At 51.2% G+C, this 22,480-nt stretch overlaps 1 protein-coding gene across 1 annotated transcript; it reads right to left on the bottom strand.

Moving 5' to 3' along the window:
• Nucleotides 1–7,293: 7,293 nt before the first annotated feature.
• Nucleotides 7,294–20,043, bottom strand: LOC101124387 (peptidyl-prolyl cis-trans isomerase A-like). Its single transcript, XM_004024900.5, has 6 exons — nucleotides 19,997–20,043; nucleotides 14,832–14,898; nucleotides 14,395–14,460; nucleotides 13,476–13,593; nucleotides 11,565–11,675; nucleotides 7,294–7,820 (listed from the first exon to the last, which is right to left on the bottom strand). The coding sequence occupies exons 1-6, from the start codon at nucleotides 20,041–20,043 to the stop codon at nucleotides 7,294–7,296; spliced, it is 936 nt and encodes a 311-aa protein (XP_004024950.5).
• Nucleotides 20,044–22,480: the final 2,437 nt, after the last annotated feature.

Here is a 22,480-nt window from a genome sequence, read left to right as displayed (position 1 = left end):
GCCTACTGTGTGGTGCAGGCGCCATTCTAAACACATGGAGTGCAGCTCCACAACTGACACTCAGAGAGGGAGGCAGATGGTGACTAGCAAGCCCCGAGGCAGCGGATAATGCCCAACAGAGCAGGCAGGGAACACACAGCAGTAGGTGGTTGGCCAAGGTCCCTGGGGAACACGTGGATGGCGTTCATTCTGCACGGATGGTCAGAACAGGCTTCTCTGAGGAAGTAGCCTCTGGGACTGAGACCTGCATGTTGAGAAAATCAAAAATTGAGACATCTGGTGAAACAGCGTTCCAGGCCAGGGAACAGCCAGTGCGGAGGCCCTGAGGGCATGGAGGGCCATGGTGAAGATGAAATGAGCAAGAGGACCCGGCGTCGGCCTGCTGCGGAGGAGGCTGGCAGGAACTGGCTTCACTCCCCCCTATGTGAGGCTTCTGACGCTGGTGCTGCTCTCCAGCCACCCAGAGCAGTCACTCCACTTCCTGGTCCGAGGGAAGCCCTGCGAGGCCCTGGGCACAGGAGTCAGAGGGGGAAGGACTTGGACTCCCCCGTCCCTGCCCCTCACAAGCCTTTGACCTTGGACGAGGCATTAGCGCTGAACCTCACTTTCTCACTCTGTAAGATGGCCGTCATAACTGCATGCACTTCTTGAGACTGGTGTGATGCTTAAAGACTGCCTTTTCCCCAGGGGTCCCTAAATGGAGGTGCAAGTCCCTCTGTGCTTGGATTTCCACTGTTCACTCCTGCAGGACGCTGGACAGTGGTCAACAAATGCTTTCTGGGGTGAAGGAGAGTCGTTGGTGTCCAATTAATTGGAATAACACTAATACATCTTTATACATCTTTAATTCACCAGTTTATAAAACACACAAACTGGGAATGAACAAGACCCCTGGAGAGAAAAAATGAATGAGAAGGCGGGGGCTGGGCTGTCTCCCACTCCCGCCACCACCAGCCTTCTGTATGCATTTACCCTTTAGGTCCTCACAGCAGGAATGGGGCTGGGGTTGGATTGTTTTTAATTTCAATTTTTTGGTTACAAAATTAGTACATGCTTATTGGTTTAAAATTTTTCAAGCTGGGAGCTGCGGCTCACGCCTGTAATCCCAGCACTTTGGGAGGCTGAGGCGGGCGGATCATGAGGTCAGGAGATCGAGACAGCCTGGCCAAGATGGTGAAACCCTGTCTCTACTAAAGATACAAAAATTAGCCAGGTGTGATGGTGTGTGCCTGTAATCCCAGCTACTCGGGAGGCTGAGGCAGAAGAATTGCTTGAACTCGGGAGGCAGAGGTTGCGTGAGCCGAGATCATGCCACTGCACTCCAGCCTGAATGACGGAGCAAGACTCCGTCTCAAAAAAAAAAAAAAAATTCAAAGAGTGTATAGAGTAGGAAATGAAAATCATCCACCTCTCCCTCTCCATGACCCTTCTACCACCTGTTTGGGGCGTTTCCTTCCAAGCTTTTGCATGCATAGCGAACATATAAATAAAGGGGTTTGCTTTTGTTTTTGTTTTTAACAAACATGGGAACAGATTTGCCCTTTTAACTTAATATACCCTGGATGTCTTCCCTTATCAATGATCACAAGGTAGATATGATGGCCTCATGTTATTGACTAAAATGGCTGGGAGAGGTCAAGGCTTTTGCTCAAGATCACACACAGGTGAGTGGCAGAGCAGGGCCTGGGATCCGGGTCTGTCTGAATCTGGAGCAGCAGGCCCCTGTGCTGTGCGGAAACACAGTCATCAGCCGTTCTTAGTTCTTAGCATCTCGGCACCACCTGGTAAGAGGAACTTGTTTCTGGAGGTAGACAGCTGAGAGAGGCAGGAGATAGGGCGGAAACAGTGATTGTGGGGCTGGGAACATTGTTCCAGGACTAGGGACCCAGCCAGGGAAGGCACAGCCCCCTGCAGGTCTGGGTGGGTAGTGCAAAGGGGCCAGGAGGAAGGGGGCTGGGTGCTGGGACCTCTTAAGTGGCCCCTGTTGTCTCTGCCAGGCTCCCACCAGGCATACTCACCTTCTTTTTTTGAGACAGGGTCTCACCTGTCACCCAGGCTGGAGTGCAGTGGTGCAATCATAGCTCACTGCAGCCTTGAACTCCTGGGCTCAAACGATCCTCTGGCCTCGGCCTCCCAAAGTACTGAGGTAGACTGCAGGTGTGAGCCACTATCCTTGGACACTCACCTTCTTGATACTATCTTTGCCCCTTGTCTATCTGAGCCAGCCTGAAGCTCTGAGCCCCCTCCAGTGGGCCTGCAGCCTGTCTACCATCCTGTCCCCCATCCTGTCCATGGCTCAGCCGCTATGTGGGAAAAGTAGTCAGCGTTGCCTGCTTCCCACCCCATATAGGCTCAGAGGCATTAGTCTGGCCTCTCTCTAAGGGATGCCGGGATTCCCTGGAGCACCCGGAAGGTGGTCATTCAACTTTTGTTTGGATGACTTCAGAGATGGGTAGCTCATTACCTTCCAAGGAAGCTGGTTCCATCTTGAATGGCTACAATGGGTGGTGGGGAACAAGCTTGGGCCCTGAGGCAGAGCCAGGTGTGTGGGGAGACTGGAGGAGCTGATTGATGCATATAAGTCTGCTCCAGTTGTGTGTGAGGGGAGGGAGTCGGTGAGCCTCAGTTTCCACCTCTGGCTTCCTTTGGATCAGTGTTGACCTAACTGCAGGTCACAAACTATGAATGAGTCATGACATTAATTTGGTGAGTTGTGACCAGCATTTTTAAAAAGGAATAGAACAGAATAAGATAGAAAATATCAGCATGCATTTCAAGAATTTAGAGGTATCTCTTTCTTGAGACTTTTGCTGTCGGTGTGGGGGCCGCATGCTGGTACAGTGGGCACAGAGGTATCTTATGGGACAGGTGGGGGCAGGGGCCTCCAGCAGCTCTGAGGGTGGCCTGGAGGGGCCTCTTCCTGCCCACCCCGCACACGCATCCGAGTCCAAGCAGGGGCCCCAGGGGCGGTGGGAACAGGGAGACCCTCTCAGCTCTCCCCTGTGCATCTCGTGGGCTTGGAGTAGTCCCATAAATCGTCTGCCCGGAGTCAGGGGCATAGAACTCCCTGATTTATGCCCCGCCAGGTCCGCCCCCTCTGCCTCCCTCTCGGGCTTTGTGGGGCCAAGGCCTGGCAGGCTGCTGGCTCCAGACGGCCCCTGCGGTTGCCGTGGCGACAGGTTCAGGCTGGGCCATTATCCCGGCTCCCTCACCGCTTCCCGCCCTCAGGCAACCCTCCCTCCCTCGCTCGCATCAGGGCTGGCATTTGAACAGCACCGCGGGCTTCTTCTCCATAAGCCTGGCCCCTCCTGCAGGATGCCCCCCAAGTCCAGTGGGACCCATGCATCCATGTCACAGTGAAGTGCAGACTTGGAACTCACTAAGGCAAGGAAGGGGTGCTGAGCAAGTGCCTGGCCAGCATGCGGATCCCGCTTCTCCACTTCAAGGCTGGCCGTTGCAGTACCAGCCTCATGGGCTCACTGTAAAGAACTCGTGAGGGTCTACAGGGAAAGGGCTAGTCCCTGAGACCCCTGCAAGTCTCCATTGCCTCATCTGTAAAGTGAGTGTAATGACATTCACATTCATTGCTCTCTCCCAGGGCCTGCAGCAGTGTCGGGCACACGGTAGGTGCTCAATGGATGTGAGTGGATAAATGAATCCCATAGATTATTGTAAAAGCTCTTAAATGAGAACATAAGCGTGGCGAGTTGAAGATGGCCATCAGTGCTTTGACAAGCTTCTTACTGAGATGGGGGGATTCACTTCCCGTGCCCCTGGGATCTGGACCCACGTTATGCTTGTCTGTAGCCAACAGAATGCAGCAGGAGTGACGCTGCTGCCCTCCAAGGCCAGGGCAGAAGGACCTTGCTGCTTCTGTGTTAGTCTCTAGGAGACCCCAGCCACCACGTAAGAAACGGATAAACCCTCACACCTGTAATCCCAGCACTTTGGGGGCTGAGGCGGGCGGATCACCTGAGGTCGGGAGTTTGAAACCAGCCTGACCAACATGGAGAAACCCCATCTCTATTAAAAATGCAAAATTAGCTAGGCATGGTGGTGCACACCTGTAATCCCAGCTACTCGGGAGGCTGAGGCACTTGAACCTGGGAGGCAGAGGTTGCGGTGAGCCAAGATCATGCCATTGCACTCCAGCCTGGGCAACAAGAGTGAAACTCTGTCTCAAAAAAAAAAAAGAAAAAGAAAAAACAAAAGAAACTGATGACCCTGGGAACTCCATGCTGGCGAGGCCACATGGAGGCCCTGACCTGCAGGAAGAGAGAGAGGGAGGTACCCAGCCAGGCCCCAGCTCTTCCAGGCATTTGGAATCATCCCAGCTGAGGCAGAGATGAGTAGTCTCCACTGAGCCCTGTCCAAATTACCGATGCATGAACACAAAAGTATAACTTATTGTTCTAATCAACTTTGGATTGATTTGTTCTGCAGCATGGATTTGCTAGAACAGAATTAAAACCCTGAGCTCCATGCCTAGCACATAATAAGTGCTCAGTGAAGTAGTAGTGGGTAATAGTAATAGTAGTAGTTGTTGTTGCTGATGCTGCTGGGAAGCAAAATAGCCTAATAATTCAGAATCGAGGCTCTGGAGTCAGGATGCTTGGGTCTGAATCCCAGTCGCTAATTCTGCAACCCTGGACAAGTTACTTTTCTTCTGTAGGCCTCAATTTCTTCATCTGTGTAAAAGTAGTAATGGGGCTGGATGTGGCAGCTCATGCCTGTAATCTCAGCACTTTGGGAGCTGAAGTGGGTGGATCCCCTGAGTTCAGGAGTTCGGGACCAGCCTGGGCAAGATACGGAGACCCCCTCTCCACAAAAAATTAAAGAGTTACCCAGCTGTGATGGTGCATGCCTGCAGTTTCAGCTCCTCGGGAGGATCACTTGAGCCTGGGAGGATGAGGCTGCAGTGAGCCATGATCATGCCACTGCACTCCAGCCTGAGTGACAGAGCAAGACCCTGTCTCCAAAGAAAAAAAGAAAAGAAAAAAGTAATGATAGTTGACTACATTGCAGGGTTATTGAGAAGATCACATGAGACCATGCTATACACCCTGTTGACGCAAAGCCCGTGCTGGCACACGACAGCCACCACCCTCAGCATGGGCATCATCCTCATTATCTTCAATTAGATGTTGAAAGAGCGTGCTCTCATTTTATAAGGCCCTGAAGGAGTCAGAGTTGGGAGGAACAAAGTGATTGTGTGCAACCCTCCATCACACAGATGGGATTGGGTTGCTGGTGGAGGCTTTGAATTATGCTATTTTTATCTTTATAAAGAGCTCCGGGTGGCCCATTTGAAAGGCAAATAAATAATAATGATGACAATGGGGAATGAGGGAGAGGAGGGGGAGAAGAATTTGCCTGGAGGAGCTCACCTACATCACTGCCTCTAGAACAGCCTAAGGGATTGATTGGTTCCTCACTGACTGCTAAATTCTGCAAGCTCTTGGGGCTGCAGGGTAGAGAAGCTTCTCAGTTTCTTTGGGTTTGTCCATCCTGCCTGTTGGACACTGTCAGGATCTTCCAGATCAGCCAGCCCATCCTCTCATTGTACATATAAGGACCAAAGAGGGACGGTGACTTGCCCAAGGTCACACAGTAGGTCAGGATCAGAGCTGGGACCAGAATCAGAGCCCCTGCCTCCCTCCCCGATTGGATCTTTCATGCTGCTTCTGGCCTCAGAAGCAACACAGTTTGGCAGGGGCTTTGCTTACAAAGCTTTCAGGAACGGGCTTTGCCCTCTCCCTCTTGCCTACCACGGACTTTCTTGCATTAAAAATTCTCATTGTGGGAGTCTCCGCTATTACTCACTTCTTTCAAAATGGAATGCTAGCAGCTGACAAGGGGCCCGCTCATCTCCAGCACCGGCTAGAGCAAGACAAGGGTGGTTTTCCCATCCCCCTTTCACAAAAGGGGAAACAGAGGCCTTCAACAGGCAAACGAACCTGTGTTTGCTCATCTCAAAAGGTCTCCGTGGCCTCTCCTTACAAAACAACGAGCAGACTCCCATCTACCTGGTACACTCGGGAGGACTCTAAGACCGCTGTAAGCTCCCCTGCTCAGCCACTGTCTCCCCAGCCACCTCGCCATGCCCAAGAATCCCCCTTTGGAGTTTCCTGCTTTTGAGTGAGAATGGTGTTAATGGAAACCTCCCGGTCGCCATGCTGTTGCGCTGACAGTAAAGGGGTAGTGTGGAAAAAACACAGAAGTTGACGTCATTTAATCTTGCCTTGCTACTCGTTACCCGTCTGACCTTGAGCCCGTCATTTTACCTCTCTGAACCTTAGTTTCTTCGTCTATAAAATGGGGCTCATAATTGGGTCTATGCTACCCCACGAGGGTAAAAGGTGGCACTCTAGTTGTCCATTGCTACATAATAAACCACTCTGCAACTGAATGGCTTCAAAACAACAATCCTTTGTTTTGCTCATGAATTTGCAATTTGGGCAGGGCTGGGCAGAGCCAGCTGATCTCGCTCCCCTCCCCATAGTGTAGGTGGCAGCTAGGGGTGGCTGACAGGGCCTGGGGGATTCCCCTCTGCAGTGGTGACTGGCTTGCCTGCTTTCTCCCCACCTGGTTCTCTCCACGGGGCAGCTTGGGCTTCCTTATACCATGGCTGCTGGGTTTCAGAAGTGAGCATCCCAGGAGAAGGGAAAGTAGCTTTGGGCCTGGAAAGCATTACAGCAAACACTTCCATTGAAATCTGTCAGTCAAGCCCAGATTCATAGAGAAGGGACATAAGAAATGGCATTTATAATTGCAACAAAATACAGCCGTGCCTCGTGTAATGATGGGGATACCTTCTAAGAAATGCATCCCCAGGCAATTTTGTCATTGTACAAACACCATAGAGTGCATTTACACAAACCTAGATGGTACACCATACCACACTCCTGGTCTCTATGGCTTAGCCTACCGCTCCCGGGCTACGAACCTTTATTGCATGTTATTGTGTAGAATACTGTAGGCAATTGTAACACAATGGTAAGTATTTGTGTATCTAAATATGGAAAAGGTCATGAGTTGCATTGCTAGGGCGTCACTAGGTGATAGGAAATTTTTAGCACCATTATAATCTTTTTTTGTTATTTAGTTTTAATTTCATAATCATAAACTTAACTCTGCAATCCAGCTAAGTATAGAAGGGAAGAAGGAAAACATGGAACCCAAAGGGAACTGAGCCAGAGCACAAAGATTCTAGAATATGGAGAGCAAAAGGGGTGGTGGGGTGCTCTCCTGAGCTACAGAAGGAATGGTCTGGTGTTTAAGATAAAACACAATTCAAATTTGTTGGAGTTGTCCACAGTCAGCAATGGTGATCTTCTTGCTGGTCTGGCCATTCCTGGACCCAAAGCACTCCATGGCCTCCACAACATTCATGCCTTCTTTCATATTGCCAAAGACCACGTGCTGGCCATCCAAACTCTCAGTCTTCGCAGTGCAGATGAAAAACCGGGAACCATTTGTGTTGGGTCCAGCATTTGCCATGGACAAGATGCCAGGACTTGTATGCTTTAGGATGAAGTTCTCATCATCAAATTTCTCCTGATGGACGGACTTGCCACCAGTGCCATTATGGTGTGTGAAGTCACCACCCCGACACATAAACCCTGGAATAATTCTGTGAAAGCAGGAACCCTTATAACCAAATCCTTTCTCTCCAGTGCTCATAGCACGAAAGTTTTCTGCTGTCTTTGGAAACTTGTCTGCAGACAGCTTGAAGGAGACGTGGCCCAAGGACTCACCATCAATGAACACAGTGGGGTTGACCGTGGCTGATAGTACGGGGCTCCTGGCGGTGACAGTGTCTGCAAAGCGAATGCACCATTATCATCTTATGGGACCATGGTCATATATGCAGTCCAGTGTTGACCAAAACGTCATTATGTAACGTGTGACTATGATTATCTACATAATTATTTACTGATGTCTGCTTTCCCCAACCGTTTAGATTGTCTTGTTCATTGCTGTATCCCAGAGCCTAGAACAGTGCCTAGAAAGCAGAAGACCTTCAATAAACATGATTCAATATATAGCTGGATGAATGAACGGAGACCTCTCCCCTGAAATGACAACCCTGGGTCCCTGTAGCTCAGGTTAGGGTGGGGGCAGGGAGGTTATGAAAGGCGCGCCGGCTCCAGCAGCTGAGGCCTGGTTTTGGACCCCAACTCTGGCCCCAGGGTGCTGGGTGACCTTGGGTAAGTCACAGACTTCTCTGTGGGTGTCAGCAAAAGCTAATAAAACCAGACCCCGCTTTTCAACTTGTGTCATCCAAAACTCTGAGTATGACTTGCTTTAATTAAGATAAGAGCACAGTGAAATGTTTGGACTTGCTGTTCATTCTTTGATGTTCAGCCTTTTGCATTGTTGTTTTGATGTCCGGGGTCTTGGAGAACTGGATTTCGGTTCTTGGCTCTGGCTGGCGGGCTGCTGGCCTTCTGCTGTTTGCCTTGTTAAAAGCACTTATGATCTAATAAAGTGAGATTGATGTGGCCTCCCCGGGGATGAAACACTTTCCATTCCCCATATTCACTGTGCTTCCCAGTTGCACTCAAGGTTGCCATGTATTATGTAGCAATTGAGAACTAGGCCCTGGGCTGAGTTTCATTTCATCCTATGAGGTGGGTACTGTTACTGTCCCCATTCTACACATGTGGAAACTGAGGCACTTAGAGGCTACGGAACTTTTCTGAGGTCATGGTAAGTAATTGGGTAAGTAAAGGTATCAGGATCCGGGTCCGGAGAGCTGCATGGTCTCTCGTGGGTTGCTGGTGGCCCTGGCTTGGATGTTAAGCCCACAGGGTACTTGGGTGGGAGCTCGCAGGATAAGAAGCAAGTGAATCTCCATATCTTTTTTTTTTTTCTCTTTGAGACCAAGTCTTGCTCTGTTATCCAGGCTGGAGTGCAGTGACACGATCTTGGCTTACTGCAACCTCCGCCTCCCGGGTTCATGCCATTCTCCTGCTTCAGCCTCCTGAGTAGCTGCGACTACAGGTGCCCACCACCACACCCAGCTAATTTTTTGTATTTTTAGTAGAGATGGGGTCTTGCCATGTTGGCCAGGCTGGTCTTGAACTCCTGACCTCAAATGATCCACTTGCCTCAGCCTCCCAAAGTGCTGGGATTACAAGTGTGAGCCACCGCACCCAGCCGAACCTCTGTCTCTGAGTTTGTTCAGTGACAATGTCAGGCCTTGGAGAAAGATAACAGGCCTATGAGGTGTTGTGTCTATGAATCCCCATTTTACGGCAGGGAAAACTGAGGCTCAGAGAGGTTGCCCAAAGGGGATTAGAAAGAATAATGGCTTGGAAGAGGAAAGTGCCTGGTTCACTGTCCGGGGTTAAGTCAGGTCAGAATGTCATGGTTGTACCAGTCTTGTGTGCGAGATGTTGACTGAACTGACTTTGGCATCTTACTGCCCAAGAATAGCGGGGATGGGAAGTGACTGGGCCTCCCTGGGGGCAGCCCATTCTGTGTAGAATGGTCCTCAGGAAGATGAAATCATGTAGGAAAACACCCCACGTCCCTGGTTCCCACAGTCACTGATGGGGGTGGAATGGGGGGCTGCAAAGGAAGCTGGTACTCTTTACTGGTGCTCAACTGAAGCTGTGGGTGCCCCCAGGAGCACAAATAGCCCAGCAACGTCCTTTGCTGTTAGTCTGTTGCAACATTAGAAATTCCACCATGAACAGCTTCTAGAGAAAGCACAACCCTGTTGAGAAGAAAGGAAAGTCACACGTGAGGTCACTTGCACAGCAGCCTAGGAGATTCAGTTTCCTTATCTCAAAAATGGAACCAACACCAACCCCCTCAGGTTGTGAAAACTCCCAACACAGTTCCAGGGGGCAAAGGAGGTGTGTTCTTCCTGAATGGAGGGGCCCCCCAGCAGACCTGGAGCTTCTGGCCCTGCTGCTGAATGCAGGAGGATGGCAACTCACTGGAATTCTGCTGTGCCCAGGCCTCACCAGCCTGTAGGTACCCAGGTCACACTTATGTTAATATCCAGATGAAGAAGTTTCTTAGACCTCATCCCCTCCGAACACCCCTCCCCAGCCCCAGCCAGAAGGCCAGTTACTCCCGGCGCCTCCCCAAGTGGTGTCCAAACCCCAGCCGGGAGTTTTCTCCACTTCTTGGTGAGATGCCTGGTGACTGCATTGGCCACAGGCGCTCCTGCAAAAACGCTGCACCAGGTGTGGCCACCCTCCACCCTGGTCACCCTGAGCTTCCAGGTGCCACGTTTGTCATGGCCATGGAGGCGCCATGTTTGCCACATCACCATGGAGGTGGTCAAGCAGTGGGCTTAGGCCAACTCCAGTTTGCAAACTGTCACCTGGGCCCTAAGGCAGCCCTTCCAGGGCCCTGGGTCTTGCATGGTCTCCATGACAACGGCTTGGGCCGCATCTTTCCCTGTCCTTTTCTCAACAAGACTCAAAACCAAGGTGGAGGACATACCTTTTCCCCCTTTTCCCCCTGTCACCCTCATCTCCCTCATTCTTGACCTCAAGTGCCCAGCTCCTCCCTCCCTCTGTGAATCTTCACCAGAGAGGACCCAGCAGGGCCACCATCAGCCAGACTCTGAATCCCAGCATGGGTTCAACTGGCCCAGCCTGCTACAGAGAGAAAGGGAGTCCCACCGCAGCCCCTCCAGCTGGAGTGTGGGGCATGAGCCACAGCAGACTCAGGCCCTCCATGCTGACTGGGCAAGCCCCTTACCTGTCTGGGCCTCTACTTTCACATCTGTGGCTAGACACTTCCCAAGGCCCCCTCCAGCTCAGACATTCTGAGGCCTGATGTCTTCTCTCCACCTAAGGCAGCCAGCAGCGACCAGTCCCTCTTTCCCCTCCAGGCCACACTGGAGCAGCCCAGCCCCTTATCACACGCAGCCATCTTCGTTGTTTGCATGGTGCTCATTTCCCCTGGCTAAGAAAACATGTTTGCAAAATCAGATTTCCCTGGAAAGCCGGCAGGTTAAAAGGAAAGGAAACGTTGAATTCTGTGGAGTGGGAATCTGAAGGCAGAGACTGACCTCTGGGACTGCCCTCACACTTCTGGGTCCCCTTGATTAGAGGAAGCAGGGCCTGATCCCAAATTCCTGCCCCTAAGTAGTCCCCTCTGCCTCCCTCGGGTCTATTCCAGCACCCACAGGCAGCTGAGGCCTGGGGAGGCTTCGAGCTTTCTCAGGGTCACGCAGAGTGTTATTATTTGTTATCATCCAGAACTTTCTGTGGCTCCCCACTGCTGGCAGGGCAAACCCACATGCATCCTGGTGTTCAAGGTACTCTCCCTTTTCCCTTATGTGGCCCTTTGGCTCTAGACATCCTAACTCCTCACCAGCCCAAACAGCCTTGTCTTTGCCACGAGTGCCTCTCCCCCAACCCACTTCTGTCTGTTCAGCTCTCTCCTACTCTTCAAGACCCCACTCAGACCCTGCCTCCTCCAGGAAGCCTTCTGTGACTAGCCCTGCCCACATGATCCTCTCTGAGGGGTTCTGGCCACACCGGGAGGAGCCTGGTCACTTCTCATCTGTACCCACCCTCTCCCTGGGGACAAACCCGCTTTGGCCCCAGCTGTCTTCTTGTTCAGGGCCTGGTTCCCACTTCCTGGAGCTGGCCTGGCCGGCTCAGGGCCGCCATGAGCCACCGAGGAGGGAACCAAAGGATTTCCTTGGGACAAAATGATACCAAGAGTGGCAGAAGGCTGCTTAAGGGCCCCACCTTGGGTCCTTTCTTAAAAGTGACTTTTCCTGATCTTAACGTGGATAAAGCATGAGTGTGGTCACAGAACAGCTGTACAGCTGTTGGCAAGATGAGATAGGCCTACCTGAGCTCCGACAGAGAGCTGTCCATGATGAGCATGTAATCTACAGAATGAAATGTACGTGTGGTGCCATTCATTTTTAATTAAACAAACAAAGCAAAACGCCTATAATGGCTCATGTGCGCCCAGCACTGGTCTGAGCACTTTGCGTGCATGGACTCACTCGATCCTCCTAATGACCCTGTGCAGCAGGTACCCTAATGACCCCATTTTACAGATGAGCAGACTGAGGTTCAGGGAAAGGATTCAAGCCCTGGCCACAGGCAGGCTCCAGCGCCTGTGCTCTCAACCTCTCCCCCGTGCTGCCTGCTGCATTCTCAGCGCTAATCTGTGCTTCCAAACAATACATAACCAAAGGGAGAGAGAAGCCGGGAGGAAGGTGCCGCTGGGCCTTGCATGGAGCCAGGTTTGGAGAGAGAAAAATAGGGAGACTTTCACTTCCTCTTCTTGCATTCTGTATTGATTGGTTATCACAAATAATATAATCTATTTGAAAAATAGAAAAAGCAGCACATGCTTATTGTAGAAAACTCAAGAGAGATGAGAAAGGCTTCAGAAACTAGAGTCAGCCTGGGTTCTGGGAGCTGGCAGGGAAGCATACTGAAGGCCAGAGGATTCTAGAAGGATCACCATGAAAATGGGTGAGTAACCAGGCTTATTGTAGGTCTAGTGGCGTCAGGAGCTGGGCCCAGCGTCAGGAGCGCTTTATAACCTATTAGTGCTATTTCAACATGGAAAACGGCAGCCTTGTTTGGTAGTAAGCTGCCCATCTGTGGAGGCATAGGAGGAAGTATCAGATGCAGGATTAATGCTGAACTGTTTGCTCTACGTTTCATGTGAGTTAGTCTGTTTCCCAGTCCTCCACCTTTAACTCATGCTGGACAGAAATGGGATGTACTTACAAGGATGAAGCCCCATGCCTGACTGGTTAAAAAAATAACAAATGATTTAAAAACAGGATTCAGAGGCTTGCACAGATACAGCAGCTCCAAGAGCCCCTCAACATAGGTGGCTTCATGTGATTTTAGAACCTCCCAACATCACTGGCAGAAACATTTTGCAGAGAAGAAAGACGAAAAGCTCAGGGAGGTTTCGACTTGCCCAAGGTCACCCAACTGGCCCAGAGTTCCTGGCTCTGCTCAGTCAGGTGGCCATCCCGCATCGGGGCATTTCTCACAGTGATTGTTCATTTCCTTCCAGGGCCCAGCATCCAGTAGGTGCTCAGGTCCTTCATGGGACGGCGTCAGAGACCCTGGTTCTGGTCTGGCTCTGGCCGAATGTGCTGAGCGAGTCCCCCACCCGTCTTGTGCTGGGTTTGATATTTCTGGGCTCCCTTCCAGGTCTCATCTGTCTGCCACCCACCCCTCTTCCTTAGTTTTCTTAGCTTGTCCCCTGACACCAGACCCCAAGGAGTCCTCAGATGGACGGGGGAAGGGGGAGGGCCCGTGGGGCTTCAGGCGCCCTGATGCTTGGACCTGTCTTTCATTCCACGCAGATTTATAGGCGTGTGTTCCTGAGCTCTCATTCACTGTCCACAGCCCAACACATGGCCTAAAAACAACAGATACGATGAAAGAGATCTTGCCTGCAGATGAAAGCAAGAGGGAAAACGGCCTCCCCCAGCCCTGGCCTGGCCCTGGGCCCACTGCACATTGTGGTCAAGGCAAAGTCAGGGCTGGGACGTCTGGAGAAGGCCAGAAGGCTCCTGCCCACCCATGGGCCTGGGGCTTCCAGGGGCCCTGGTGCAAAGCCTCGGATGAAGTACTGGGGGAGGCAAAAGGAAATGGAGAGCCCTGTTTCTGGGGGCAATCGGCTGGCATGCCAGGAAGGGGGCCTTGGCAGAGCCTAGAGTCAGACAGGGTGATGACAAATGACCCCGGGGCCCCTCCAGCACCGCCCCTGGGGACTCTGCCTTGCCCACTCTACTCCAGCCACTCAGGCTTCCTTCTGTTCCTTGAAACTCAGCAAGCTCATCTCCCTCCACCCCAGGGCCTCTGCACACACTGCCCACACCGCCGGAATGCTCTCGTCCGCACCCTCCCGAGACCTCCTCGGCCTTCAGGTTTCAGATTGAATGATGCCTCCTCCAAGAGCCTCCGACTGGTGACCCAATCCATTCTCCAATCCAGCCCTCTGTTTTCTTAATGTACTTGGCACACTTTATAATCATTTGTTGTAGTGATTATAGGTGATTTAATAAATTAACATTTTCATATCAATTAGATTGTTGATAAATTATAATTATTATCATTTATAGATTATTGAATGATTTAATGATTATCTGAAGGCCCCGTGAGGATGTGTTCCTTGTGCCCTCTGGGTAAATGGGGCCAGCTCTGCCACCAACTCACTGCTCTGGGCCCAGGTATCAGGTCTTCTGATGATAACAGCAAATGATGTTTAGCTTTTCCTGGGAGCAAAGCATTTTCCACATGACTTTATTTAATCCTCACAGCCACCCAATAAGGCAAGGCAAGGATTATTTCCATTTTGCAGACGAGGAGACTGAGGCTGAGTGTATCTCAGCTGCAGCCCGGACACGGTCTTCTTGTCCACCATGCCTACCCGACTGCCTGAGTCCCCAGGAGCCTTGCTCACCTTTGGGACTGTCCCGTATGTCACATGTGAGTGCTACGGGGGAGGACATAGAACTGGTCATCAGGCAGTGACCCTTAAGGGTGAATTCATCTGTTCACTCCCTGAGCAGATTTCCTTCCGGGTGGAGAAGACAGGGATTCATCCCAGAGGGAAGAAAGCCAGAGCTCCCCACAGGGTGAGCCACTATGGGGACCTGGGATGCCACCAGGGGAGACGCGTTGGGAGGGAGGGGGCTTTCTCTGCACAGCCACCACCCACAGACCCCTCTGGCCCTCTCTTGGTCTGTAGAGTGACATCAGTGTTCCCAGGGGGAGGGACTTGGACCCTCTCCTGTGTTGCAGGCGGAAGGTGGGTGGGTGGATGGTGAACTGTAAACGCTGGTCTGGGAGGGGGCCACATGGCACCAGGAGCAGGGTCTTTCGTAGCCTCTGTGTCCCTTGTTCTAGGTCATTCTCCTTCGAAGGATGCCTCCTGAAGAAGCAATCAGGGACAAGGACGGCGACTTCTGACAGGCAGTGCCCCCAGACTAACCACCCCAAACCCTGTGCCAGCCCCTTCCTGTGCTCAGGAGACCAGAAATGAGTGTTTATAACCAGCTGTTGGAGTCTGGGGGAGCTGGGATGGAAAGGGAAGAAACAGCTGCGCAGCTTTCGTGCCCTTAACAAGACAAATCACAAACCGATGCCTCAGGACTCCCACTGTCTACACAGCTGATGGTCAGGGCTTCATACGTGGGCAAAAGTCACGGCATGAGTCTTCATTTGCTCACATGAATGAAGAGAAGAGAGAAGGTTTTAAAATGTCTGTTGGGGGATATTTATGCTATTCTTTAAACTTTTGTATATGCTGAGCTTTTCTATAATAAAAAGTAAAAAAGAAAAATAGGAATGAGGGAGGGAAAGAACGATGGAAGGAAGGAAGGAGAAAGGGAAAGAAGGAAGAGAGAAAGGAGGGAGGGAGAAAGGAAGGAAGGAGTGAGGAGGGAGGGAGGGAGAGAGGGAGGGAGGGAAGAAAAGAAGGATTCCATATATGATTCCATTTTTTGAGTAAATGAGTCGTGTGTGTATTTGTATGCATGAAGAAAGTCTGGGAGCATATGTACAAAAATATTAACAACTGCTATCTCTAGTAGGGTTATGGGTGATTTTTATTTTCTTCTTTGTACTTTTAATTTTTCTAATTGGGAAGAAGTAACACAACTATTAAGAAAAAGAAAGGGGCCTGGGCGCAGTGGCTCACCCCTATAATCCCGGCGCTTTGGGAGGCCAAGACAGGCATATTGCTTGAGTCAAGGAGTTCGAGACCAGTGTGGGCAGCATGGCAAAACCCCATCTCTACAAAAAATACAAAATTAGCCGGGCATGGTGGCTCATGCCTGTAATCCCAGCTACTTGGGAGGCTGAGGTGGGAGGATCACTTGAACCCGGGAGGCAGATATTGCAGTGAGCCGAGATCATGCCACTGCACTCCAGCCTGGGTATTAGTGGAAGTCTGTCTCAAAAAAAAAAAAAAAAAAAAAAAAAAAGAAAGGAATGTCTTGTGTTCTAGACTCTCCTCCATCCACTCAGCATCTCTCTGACTCTGCTTCAGTGACCTCATCACAATGAGCCTCATCTCTCTCCCCAGCAAAATGGGGGCATCACTAATGGGGATGCAGTGAGGACAGAAAGCGGTGGTACTGAGGGTACACCTGGTAGGAGCCCAACACCTGTGTGCTGCCCCACACACACACTCAGGCACCCACACGAGTGAGAGCCCGCACACACCACAGACCCCCGAAGGACAGCAAGACTTCCTGGCCCCACACACGTGCCCTGGTTCACCCTCGTGCCCGTATGCACAAACACACACGCATGGTGCACTCATGAGTACATGCTGTAACCTGCGTGGGGTGGCTCCCTCAGCCGACCGGGTGGGTGAGAGGAGAAAGCCCCATCCCTTTCCAAGATAAACACAGGAAGTGAGGATCCCACAGTGTCAGGGCAAGGTTGGGAGTCATCCATAAACTCCAGGCAGGGGTGGGGGATGGAGAGGGGCCCAGAGAGGGGAGGTGGGGTGTGGGAGTCTGGGCAGGGCCTGAGTTTGACATCTGTTGTCTTGGGTTCAGATGTGAAAAGTTGAAACGGTGACTAAGCTTGGGGGCTATCTTAGCTCTGTCTGTCTGTCTGCCTGTCTGTCTGGGACAATACTTCCCACCCTCACCCACCCCTCTCTCCCCAGTCCTGGGCTTAGTGAGCCAGGTGTTCAGGCCAATCGGAGGCCCAAGGGCCCCCAGCCAGGCCCCCACACTTAGGGAAGCCAGAACCTGTGCTCAGCAAATGCTTGCAAAGGCCATGAGTAGATGGAAAGAAACAGTCATCACGGATTCCAGGATGCTCCCGAATCCAGCACACGCTTGAGTGCGTCCCGGCCCAGCTCAGATCTCTGTGAGATTATCCTGGGGGCAGCTGCCAGGGACTGGCGTCCCAGCCTTCTCCTCCCAAGTCTCTGCTCCTACTTTCCTCAAAGCCTACTGAGTCCCAGGGGAAAGTAGCAACGGGGCCTCTGCCAGGCCAAGGCGGGTGGGAGGGCACAGGGCTGACCACTCACGGCCTCTGGAGAATGTTGTTGGATGAATGAGCACTTGCTGTGTGCCAGGTACTTTACATCAGCCTTAAATACTTTTCTGGAACAAATCTAGGGTTGGGGGAGAGAAGGATGTTTTCTACTTCACCCCCTAGCCACCCAACTGCCCTCACTTTGCGATGAGGTTACTAGCTGGATCCAAGTCGCACAGTTATAGGTGGTGGCTCCCACCTGCAAGGGCAGAGGGACAGATGGAAACCTTTCTTGAAGCATTCTGTTATGAAACTCCCCACTCATTCCCCTGAGCAAGTGGGGTTGAGTATAGAGTTTCCCTTTTGAACACAATTGCCTGCCCATCTTTTGCTATCAGAAGCCTCCAACCCCACAGCTAGAGCCCCTGGACAGTCCAAGAGCCTGGGCACACCCCACCTCTGCCTGCTGGCCACTTGAGCAAGTTGCCCACATTCTCCACCCTCTCCCTGCACCGGTGCTTCAGGCGTACCTGGATTTCTTTGGCTTCTCATAACCTCACCTGTGCACCTCCCAACCATTATTTCATTTGCTTCTCCCAGCAAACCAGGAGATAGAAAGATTATGTCCATTTTGTCAATGAGGAGACTGAGGCCTGGAAAGGTCATACAGACAATTAGAAGCAGAGCCCAACCCACACCCAGGCAGATTCCAAACCCAACCCTCTTCTTCTAGTCCCAGCTCCCGCCTCTGCCACGGCTGCTGGGTCATTGGTGGTGGCACCAAGGCTACTGCAGAGACCTCAGGGTCTGGGCTTCCTGTGGCTTCTGCCTTCCTTGTCACCTCCACCTTGCTACCAGCTTGGCCTCAGGCCCCAGACCCAGACTTCAGGCCCCATAAGGCCCAGCACTGCCTGGTCCTTGCCCGGGTACTCAAACAGCTCTCCCTCCCTTTGCTTTTTACTCAACACTTTCAGTCACGTGGTTCCTCTTTCAAATCCTCAAACTCTCTGTCTTTACCTACCCCAGGGATCTAACTGTTACTTCTATTTTTCTCTTTAAAAAAACGTATTCACTGGATGGATGTATGGGTGGGTGGATAAGTGATTGGATGGATGGATGAATGGATAGATGGGTGGATGGATGGATGGATGAATGGATAGGTGATTGACTGGATGGGTGATTGAGTGGATGGATGGATGGATAGATGGATGGGTGACGGAGTGGACAGACGGGTAAATGGATAAAAATGAGTGATTGAGTGGATGGATGGATGGATGGATGGGTGGATGGATGGATGGATGGATTGTTGAGCGGATGGATAGACTGGAGGGATGAAAGGGTGGTGGGTGAACAAACTTGACTGGATGAATGGATGGATGGATGGGTGGATGGTTGAGTGGATGGTTAGACTGGAGGGATGACAGGGTGGTGGGTGAACAAATTTGACTGGATGGATGGATGGATGGATGGGTGGATGGATGGATGGATGGATGGAGGAATGAGATGGAAGGATGCTGCTACCGTTCTGCTCAGATTTTGGTCTTCTCTCTCCCCATCTAAGTGCCTTGTACCTACAATTTTCACCCCCAACTCTTAATTTGCCCTGTCCTGCAAAGTTTGAGGGAACAACTGGGAGACCACAGTGACCCTTCTCTTTGGTCCCCAGTTTCAATTCTCCTTGGGGTGTCCTGACAGCTCCCCTCAGGTCCCCAAATCAGCCCCTGGGGGGAAGGAGGCAGCCTTTGTCCTCAGTACAAATGCTTGAACATTTGAGCCTTTTGCCTGTTACAGTGACTCCCACTTTGGGGGTGGTTTTACATCTCTTTAATTGTCTTGAAACTAAAAACAAAACTGAAAATTTCCCTCAAGTAATCATGCACTTTAAGGTTAATTAACTAAAATTACTTTTGGTGACTTGATCTTAAACTCTAAAAAACTAGAAAGATTGTTCTTTCTAGAAGTGTTCCAAAGTAAATTAATAAATTTTAAAGGGACACCCATCTCCTACCAAAACACCATGTAGTTAAGAGATCATTATTTAATCACCCCCAAATCAAGCATGACTGTCTATAAGCTGAGTAGCTAAACAACAAAGAAAAAGTGGAGCAAACAAAATCATATACTTGATGGGTGCAAAAACACTGAACGGGGGGCGTCAAAAGGTGAACAGGTCATTGGGTTAACAGAGTTTTAGGGAATGTAGCAGACACCCCATTTTTCTCTCCCAGATCCCTTATCCCAACTCAGAGAGACTAGAGCAGGAATCTTCACACCTGAGTTCTTGTCCAGGAGCAGCCTGTGAGCCTTGTGCTCACCTGGTCACAAGAGGCAATCACTAACACTCAGGAAGTACCTGCCTTCTTTGCCCTGGGCCAAGCCCCTCACACGAAGGCCTCACTTCATCTGGACCTCAGTATTGTGATCTCCATCTGCCAGGTGCAAAGCTGAGGCTCAAAACAGGAAGTGGCAGATCTAGGATCAAAGTTCACCTTAAAGAATATCTACCTCATATTCCCATGAATTAGGTAAAGCAACCAAAGGTTAGAGCAGACCAGACCACACAGCCAGCGAGGGCAGACTGGACTTCAGTTGTACAAACAGTAGTGCAAGTGTCGAGTGAATGAGAGAGACAGTGGATGCCAGAGCCATCACATGGGAGATCAGTTTCTGCGGGGGTGTGAAGTGGTGGTGAATAGAAGGAGAGATAAACAGCACTGGTCAGGGAGGACTTCCTGGAGGAAGGGGGCATTGACCAACACAGAACATCTGGCAGGACCAGTATCCTCCTGAATTTCCATGGAGGTGGAGGAAAGGAGAACCCTTCTTTTCTCTCCTCCTGGGCTCTCTCGTGCAGTTGGAGTCAACAGAGTAGCCACTGGCCCCCCAACTTTGAGTAAAACCCCACCCCCCAGCAGGGCAAGAGGGGCAGAAGCAGCCAGCAGCCTCCCATCAAGCCTTGACAGGAGTTGTCACCAGTGCAGAGCCAGCGGGGGTGTGGTGGGGCCCTGTCTGGCCCCAGCCCCACTGTTTACCTGTCTGGGTTGTTGCTGGAACCATTCATCTCAGTGAAGGATGACATGGCCCCCCTCCTCCCTCCTCCTGCTCAGCTCCTCCACTGGGCATCCACTTCTGCAGATCTCCAGAGTGCTCCAAGCCTCCTAGATGCACCCCCTGCATGCCTGCTCCTTCCTGGCCAGCCTTGCCCCAGGTGTGCTCTTCCTCCCATTCTCACCCATGTGCTGAATAAGCAGAGTGCCACTGGCCACATCAAGAACTACCTGTGTGGCTGCGGCCCTGCTGGGTGCCAGACCCTGTGATAAGGAAACACCTGATGGCCATCACTTCTTGATCCCTCATCTACATGGTGGCTGCGAAGGAAGAGAAAAACAGGTGATCACATTTCTGTGTGATCAGTGAGGTGGGAGAGTCCATATTAGTTATAGTGATCAGACCACGGAGATTGGAGCTGCTAATTCTGCCAAAGGAAGTGGAGAGGGATGGGAAAGTTGAGATGGATGGGTGGATGAGTGGTTGAGTGGAGGGATGGATTTGTTCGCCCACCACCCTTTCATCCCTCCAGGCTATCCATCCACTCAACCACCCACCCATCCTTCCATCCATCCACTCAATCACTCATTTATCCATTTACCCATCTGCCCATTCAATCTCCAACCATTCATCCATCCATCCATCCATCCATCCACTCAATCACTCATCCACTCAATCACCCATCCATTCATCGACCCATCCACTCAATCACTCATCCACTCAATCACCCATCCATTCATCCACCCATCCACTCAATCACCCATCCAGTCAATCACCTATCCATTCATCCATCCATCCACTCAATCATCCATCCATCCATCCATCCATCCATCCATCCATCCATCCATCCACCCATCCATCCACTCAATCACCCATCCAATCAATCACCTATCCATTCATGCATCCATCCACTCAATCACTCCTCCACTCAATCACCTATCCATTCATCCCTCCATCCACTCAATCACCCATCCAGTCAATCACCTATCCATTCATCCATCCATCCACTCAATCACCCATCCATCCATCCATCCATCCATCCATCCATCCATCCATCCATCACTCAATCACTCATGCACTCATTCACCTATCCATCCATCCATCTCTATGGGAAAGCCATAGAGAGGGGACCATCAAGGATGTCCTTGAAGGAGGGGAGGGTGTTTTCAGGTAGACCAAGGACAAAGCATTCCAGGCAGATGCAGGGTACCATGAGCACATGCACCTGGATACTCCACACATAACCAGCAGTCAGGAGTGACCAGGTGTCTGTGTGTGGAAAGGGGCTGGCAACTTCCACAGGGCTTTTTGAGCACCCTCCTTATGGAAAGCCCTCTGGTCACTGGTCCTCAACCCCTTCCAGGTTCCTGTAGCATTTGCAGATCGTACTTGTAAGACCCTTAAAAGAACAAAACTCACCTTCTGTTGTAACTCTCCCAGCCCACGTTTCCACTATCTGAGGATCACAGACCCCTTGAAGGCAAGAGTCGTGTCTTATATTTCCTGACATTTGTTATCCTCAACCCCTGGCCCTGTGTTTAGTACAATTGTGAAAGCATACTTGATGTTCAAAAAAGATTCATTAAAGTGGCCGGGCAGGGTGGCTCATGCCCATCCTCCTAGTGCTTTGGGAAGCCCAGGAGGAGGATCACTTGAGGCCAGGAATTTGAGACCAGCCTGGACAGTGTAGTGAGACCTCATCTCTACCCAAAGAAAAAAAATTAGCTGGGTGGTGATGTGCACCTATAGTCCCAGCTACCCTGGAGGTTGAGGTGGGAGGATCACTTGAGCCCAAGAGTTTGAGGTGAGCCCAAGAGTTCGAGGCCACAGTGAGCTGAGATCATGCCACTACACTCCAGTCTGGGTGACACCATCTCTATTTAAAAACACAAAATTAATTAATGGAAGCCTTGGTGAATGGATGGGTCGCTGACATCTCTGCAGGTGTGTGTGTGATAAGACCACGCATGGTGAATTCTCAGGACGTAGCAGGTGTTCAGGAGATGATGGTCCGGGCCACCATCCTCCTCGCTCATGTGACTCTCAGGAGCCAGGGTGCCTCAGAGCCCACAGGGGACAGAGCTGAATGGGGGGACACTTCGCCTTCCACTTTCTCATCTGTGATGTGGGCAAATAGGAGGTTTCTTCCAGCTAGGACGGCCTTTGGGTCCCGTGCCCTCTGTCTCTCATGCTGCTGCCTAAACTCAGGACACCTGCGGTATGGTGGTTATGCACATGGGTTCTTGGGACTGGCACGCCTGGGTCTGGAACTCAGCTCCCTCCTGTACCCACCATGAATGCTTGGAATGGTCCCTGCCCCTCACTGAGCTTCAGGGTCCCCATCTCTAATCAAAGACTCTGGAGGCCCTTCTCTGGTGAGTTTTCATGGAATGAATGAGATGCAGTGTGCATAGGGGTCCACAGTACTCTCAGTAAATGTTATTATCATAACCATATTTTAACATCCT

The sequence above is a fragment of the Gorilla gorilla genome, chromosome 1, assembly GCF_029281585.2.
Source record: "Gorilla gorilla gorilla isolate KB3781 chromosome 1, NHGRI_mGorGor1-v2.1_pri, whole genome shotgun sequence".
Lineage (NCBI taxonomy): Eukaryota > Metazoa > Chordata > Mammalia > Primates > Hominidae > Gorilla > Gorilla gorilla.
Note: the sequence above shows the minus strand (reverse complement) of the source record. Positions and strands in the feature narration are given on the sequence as shown.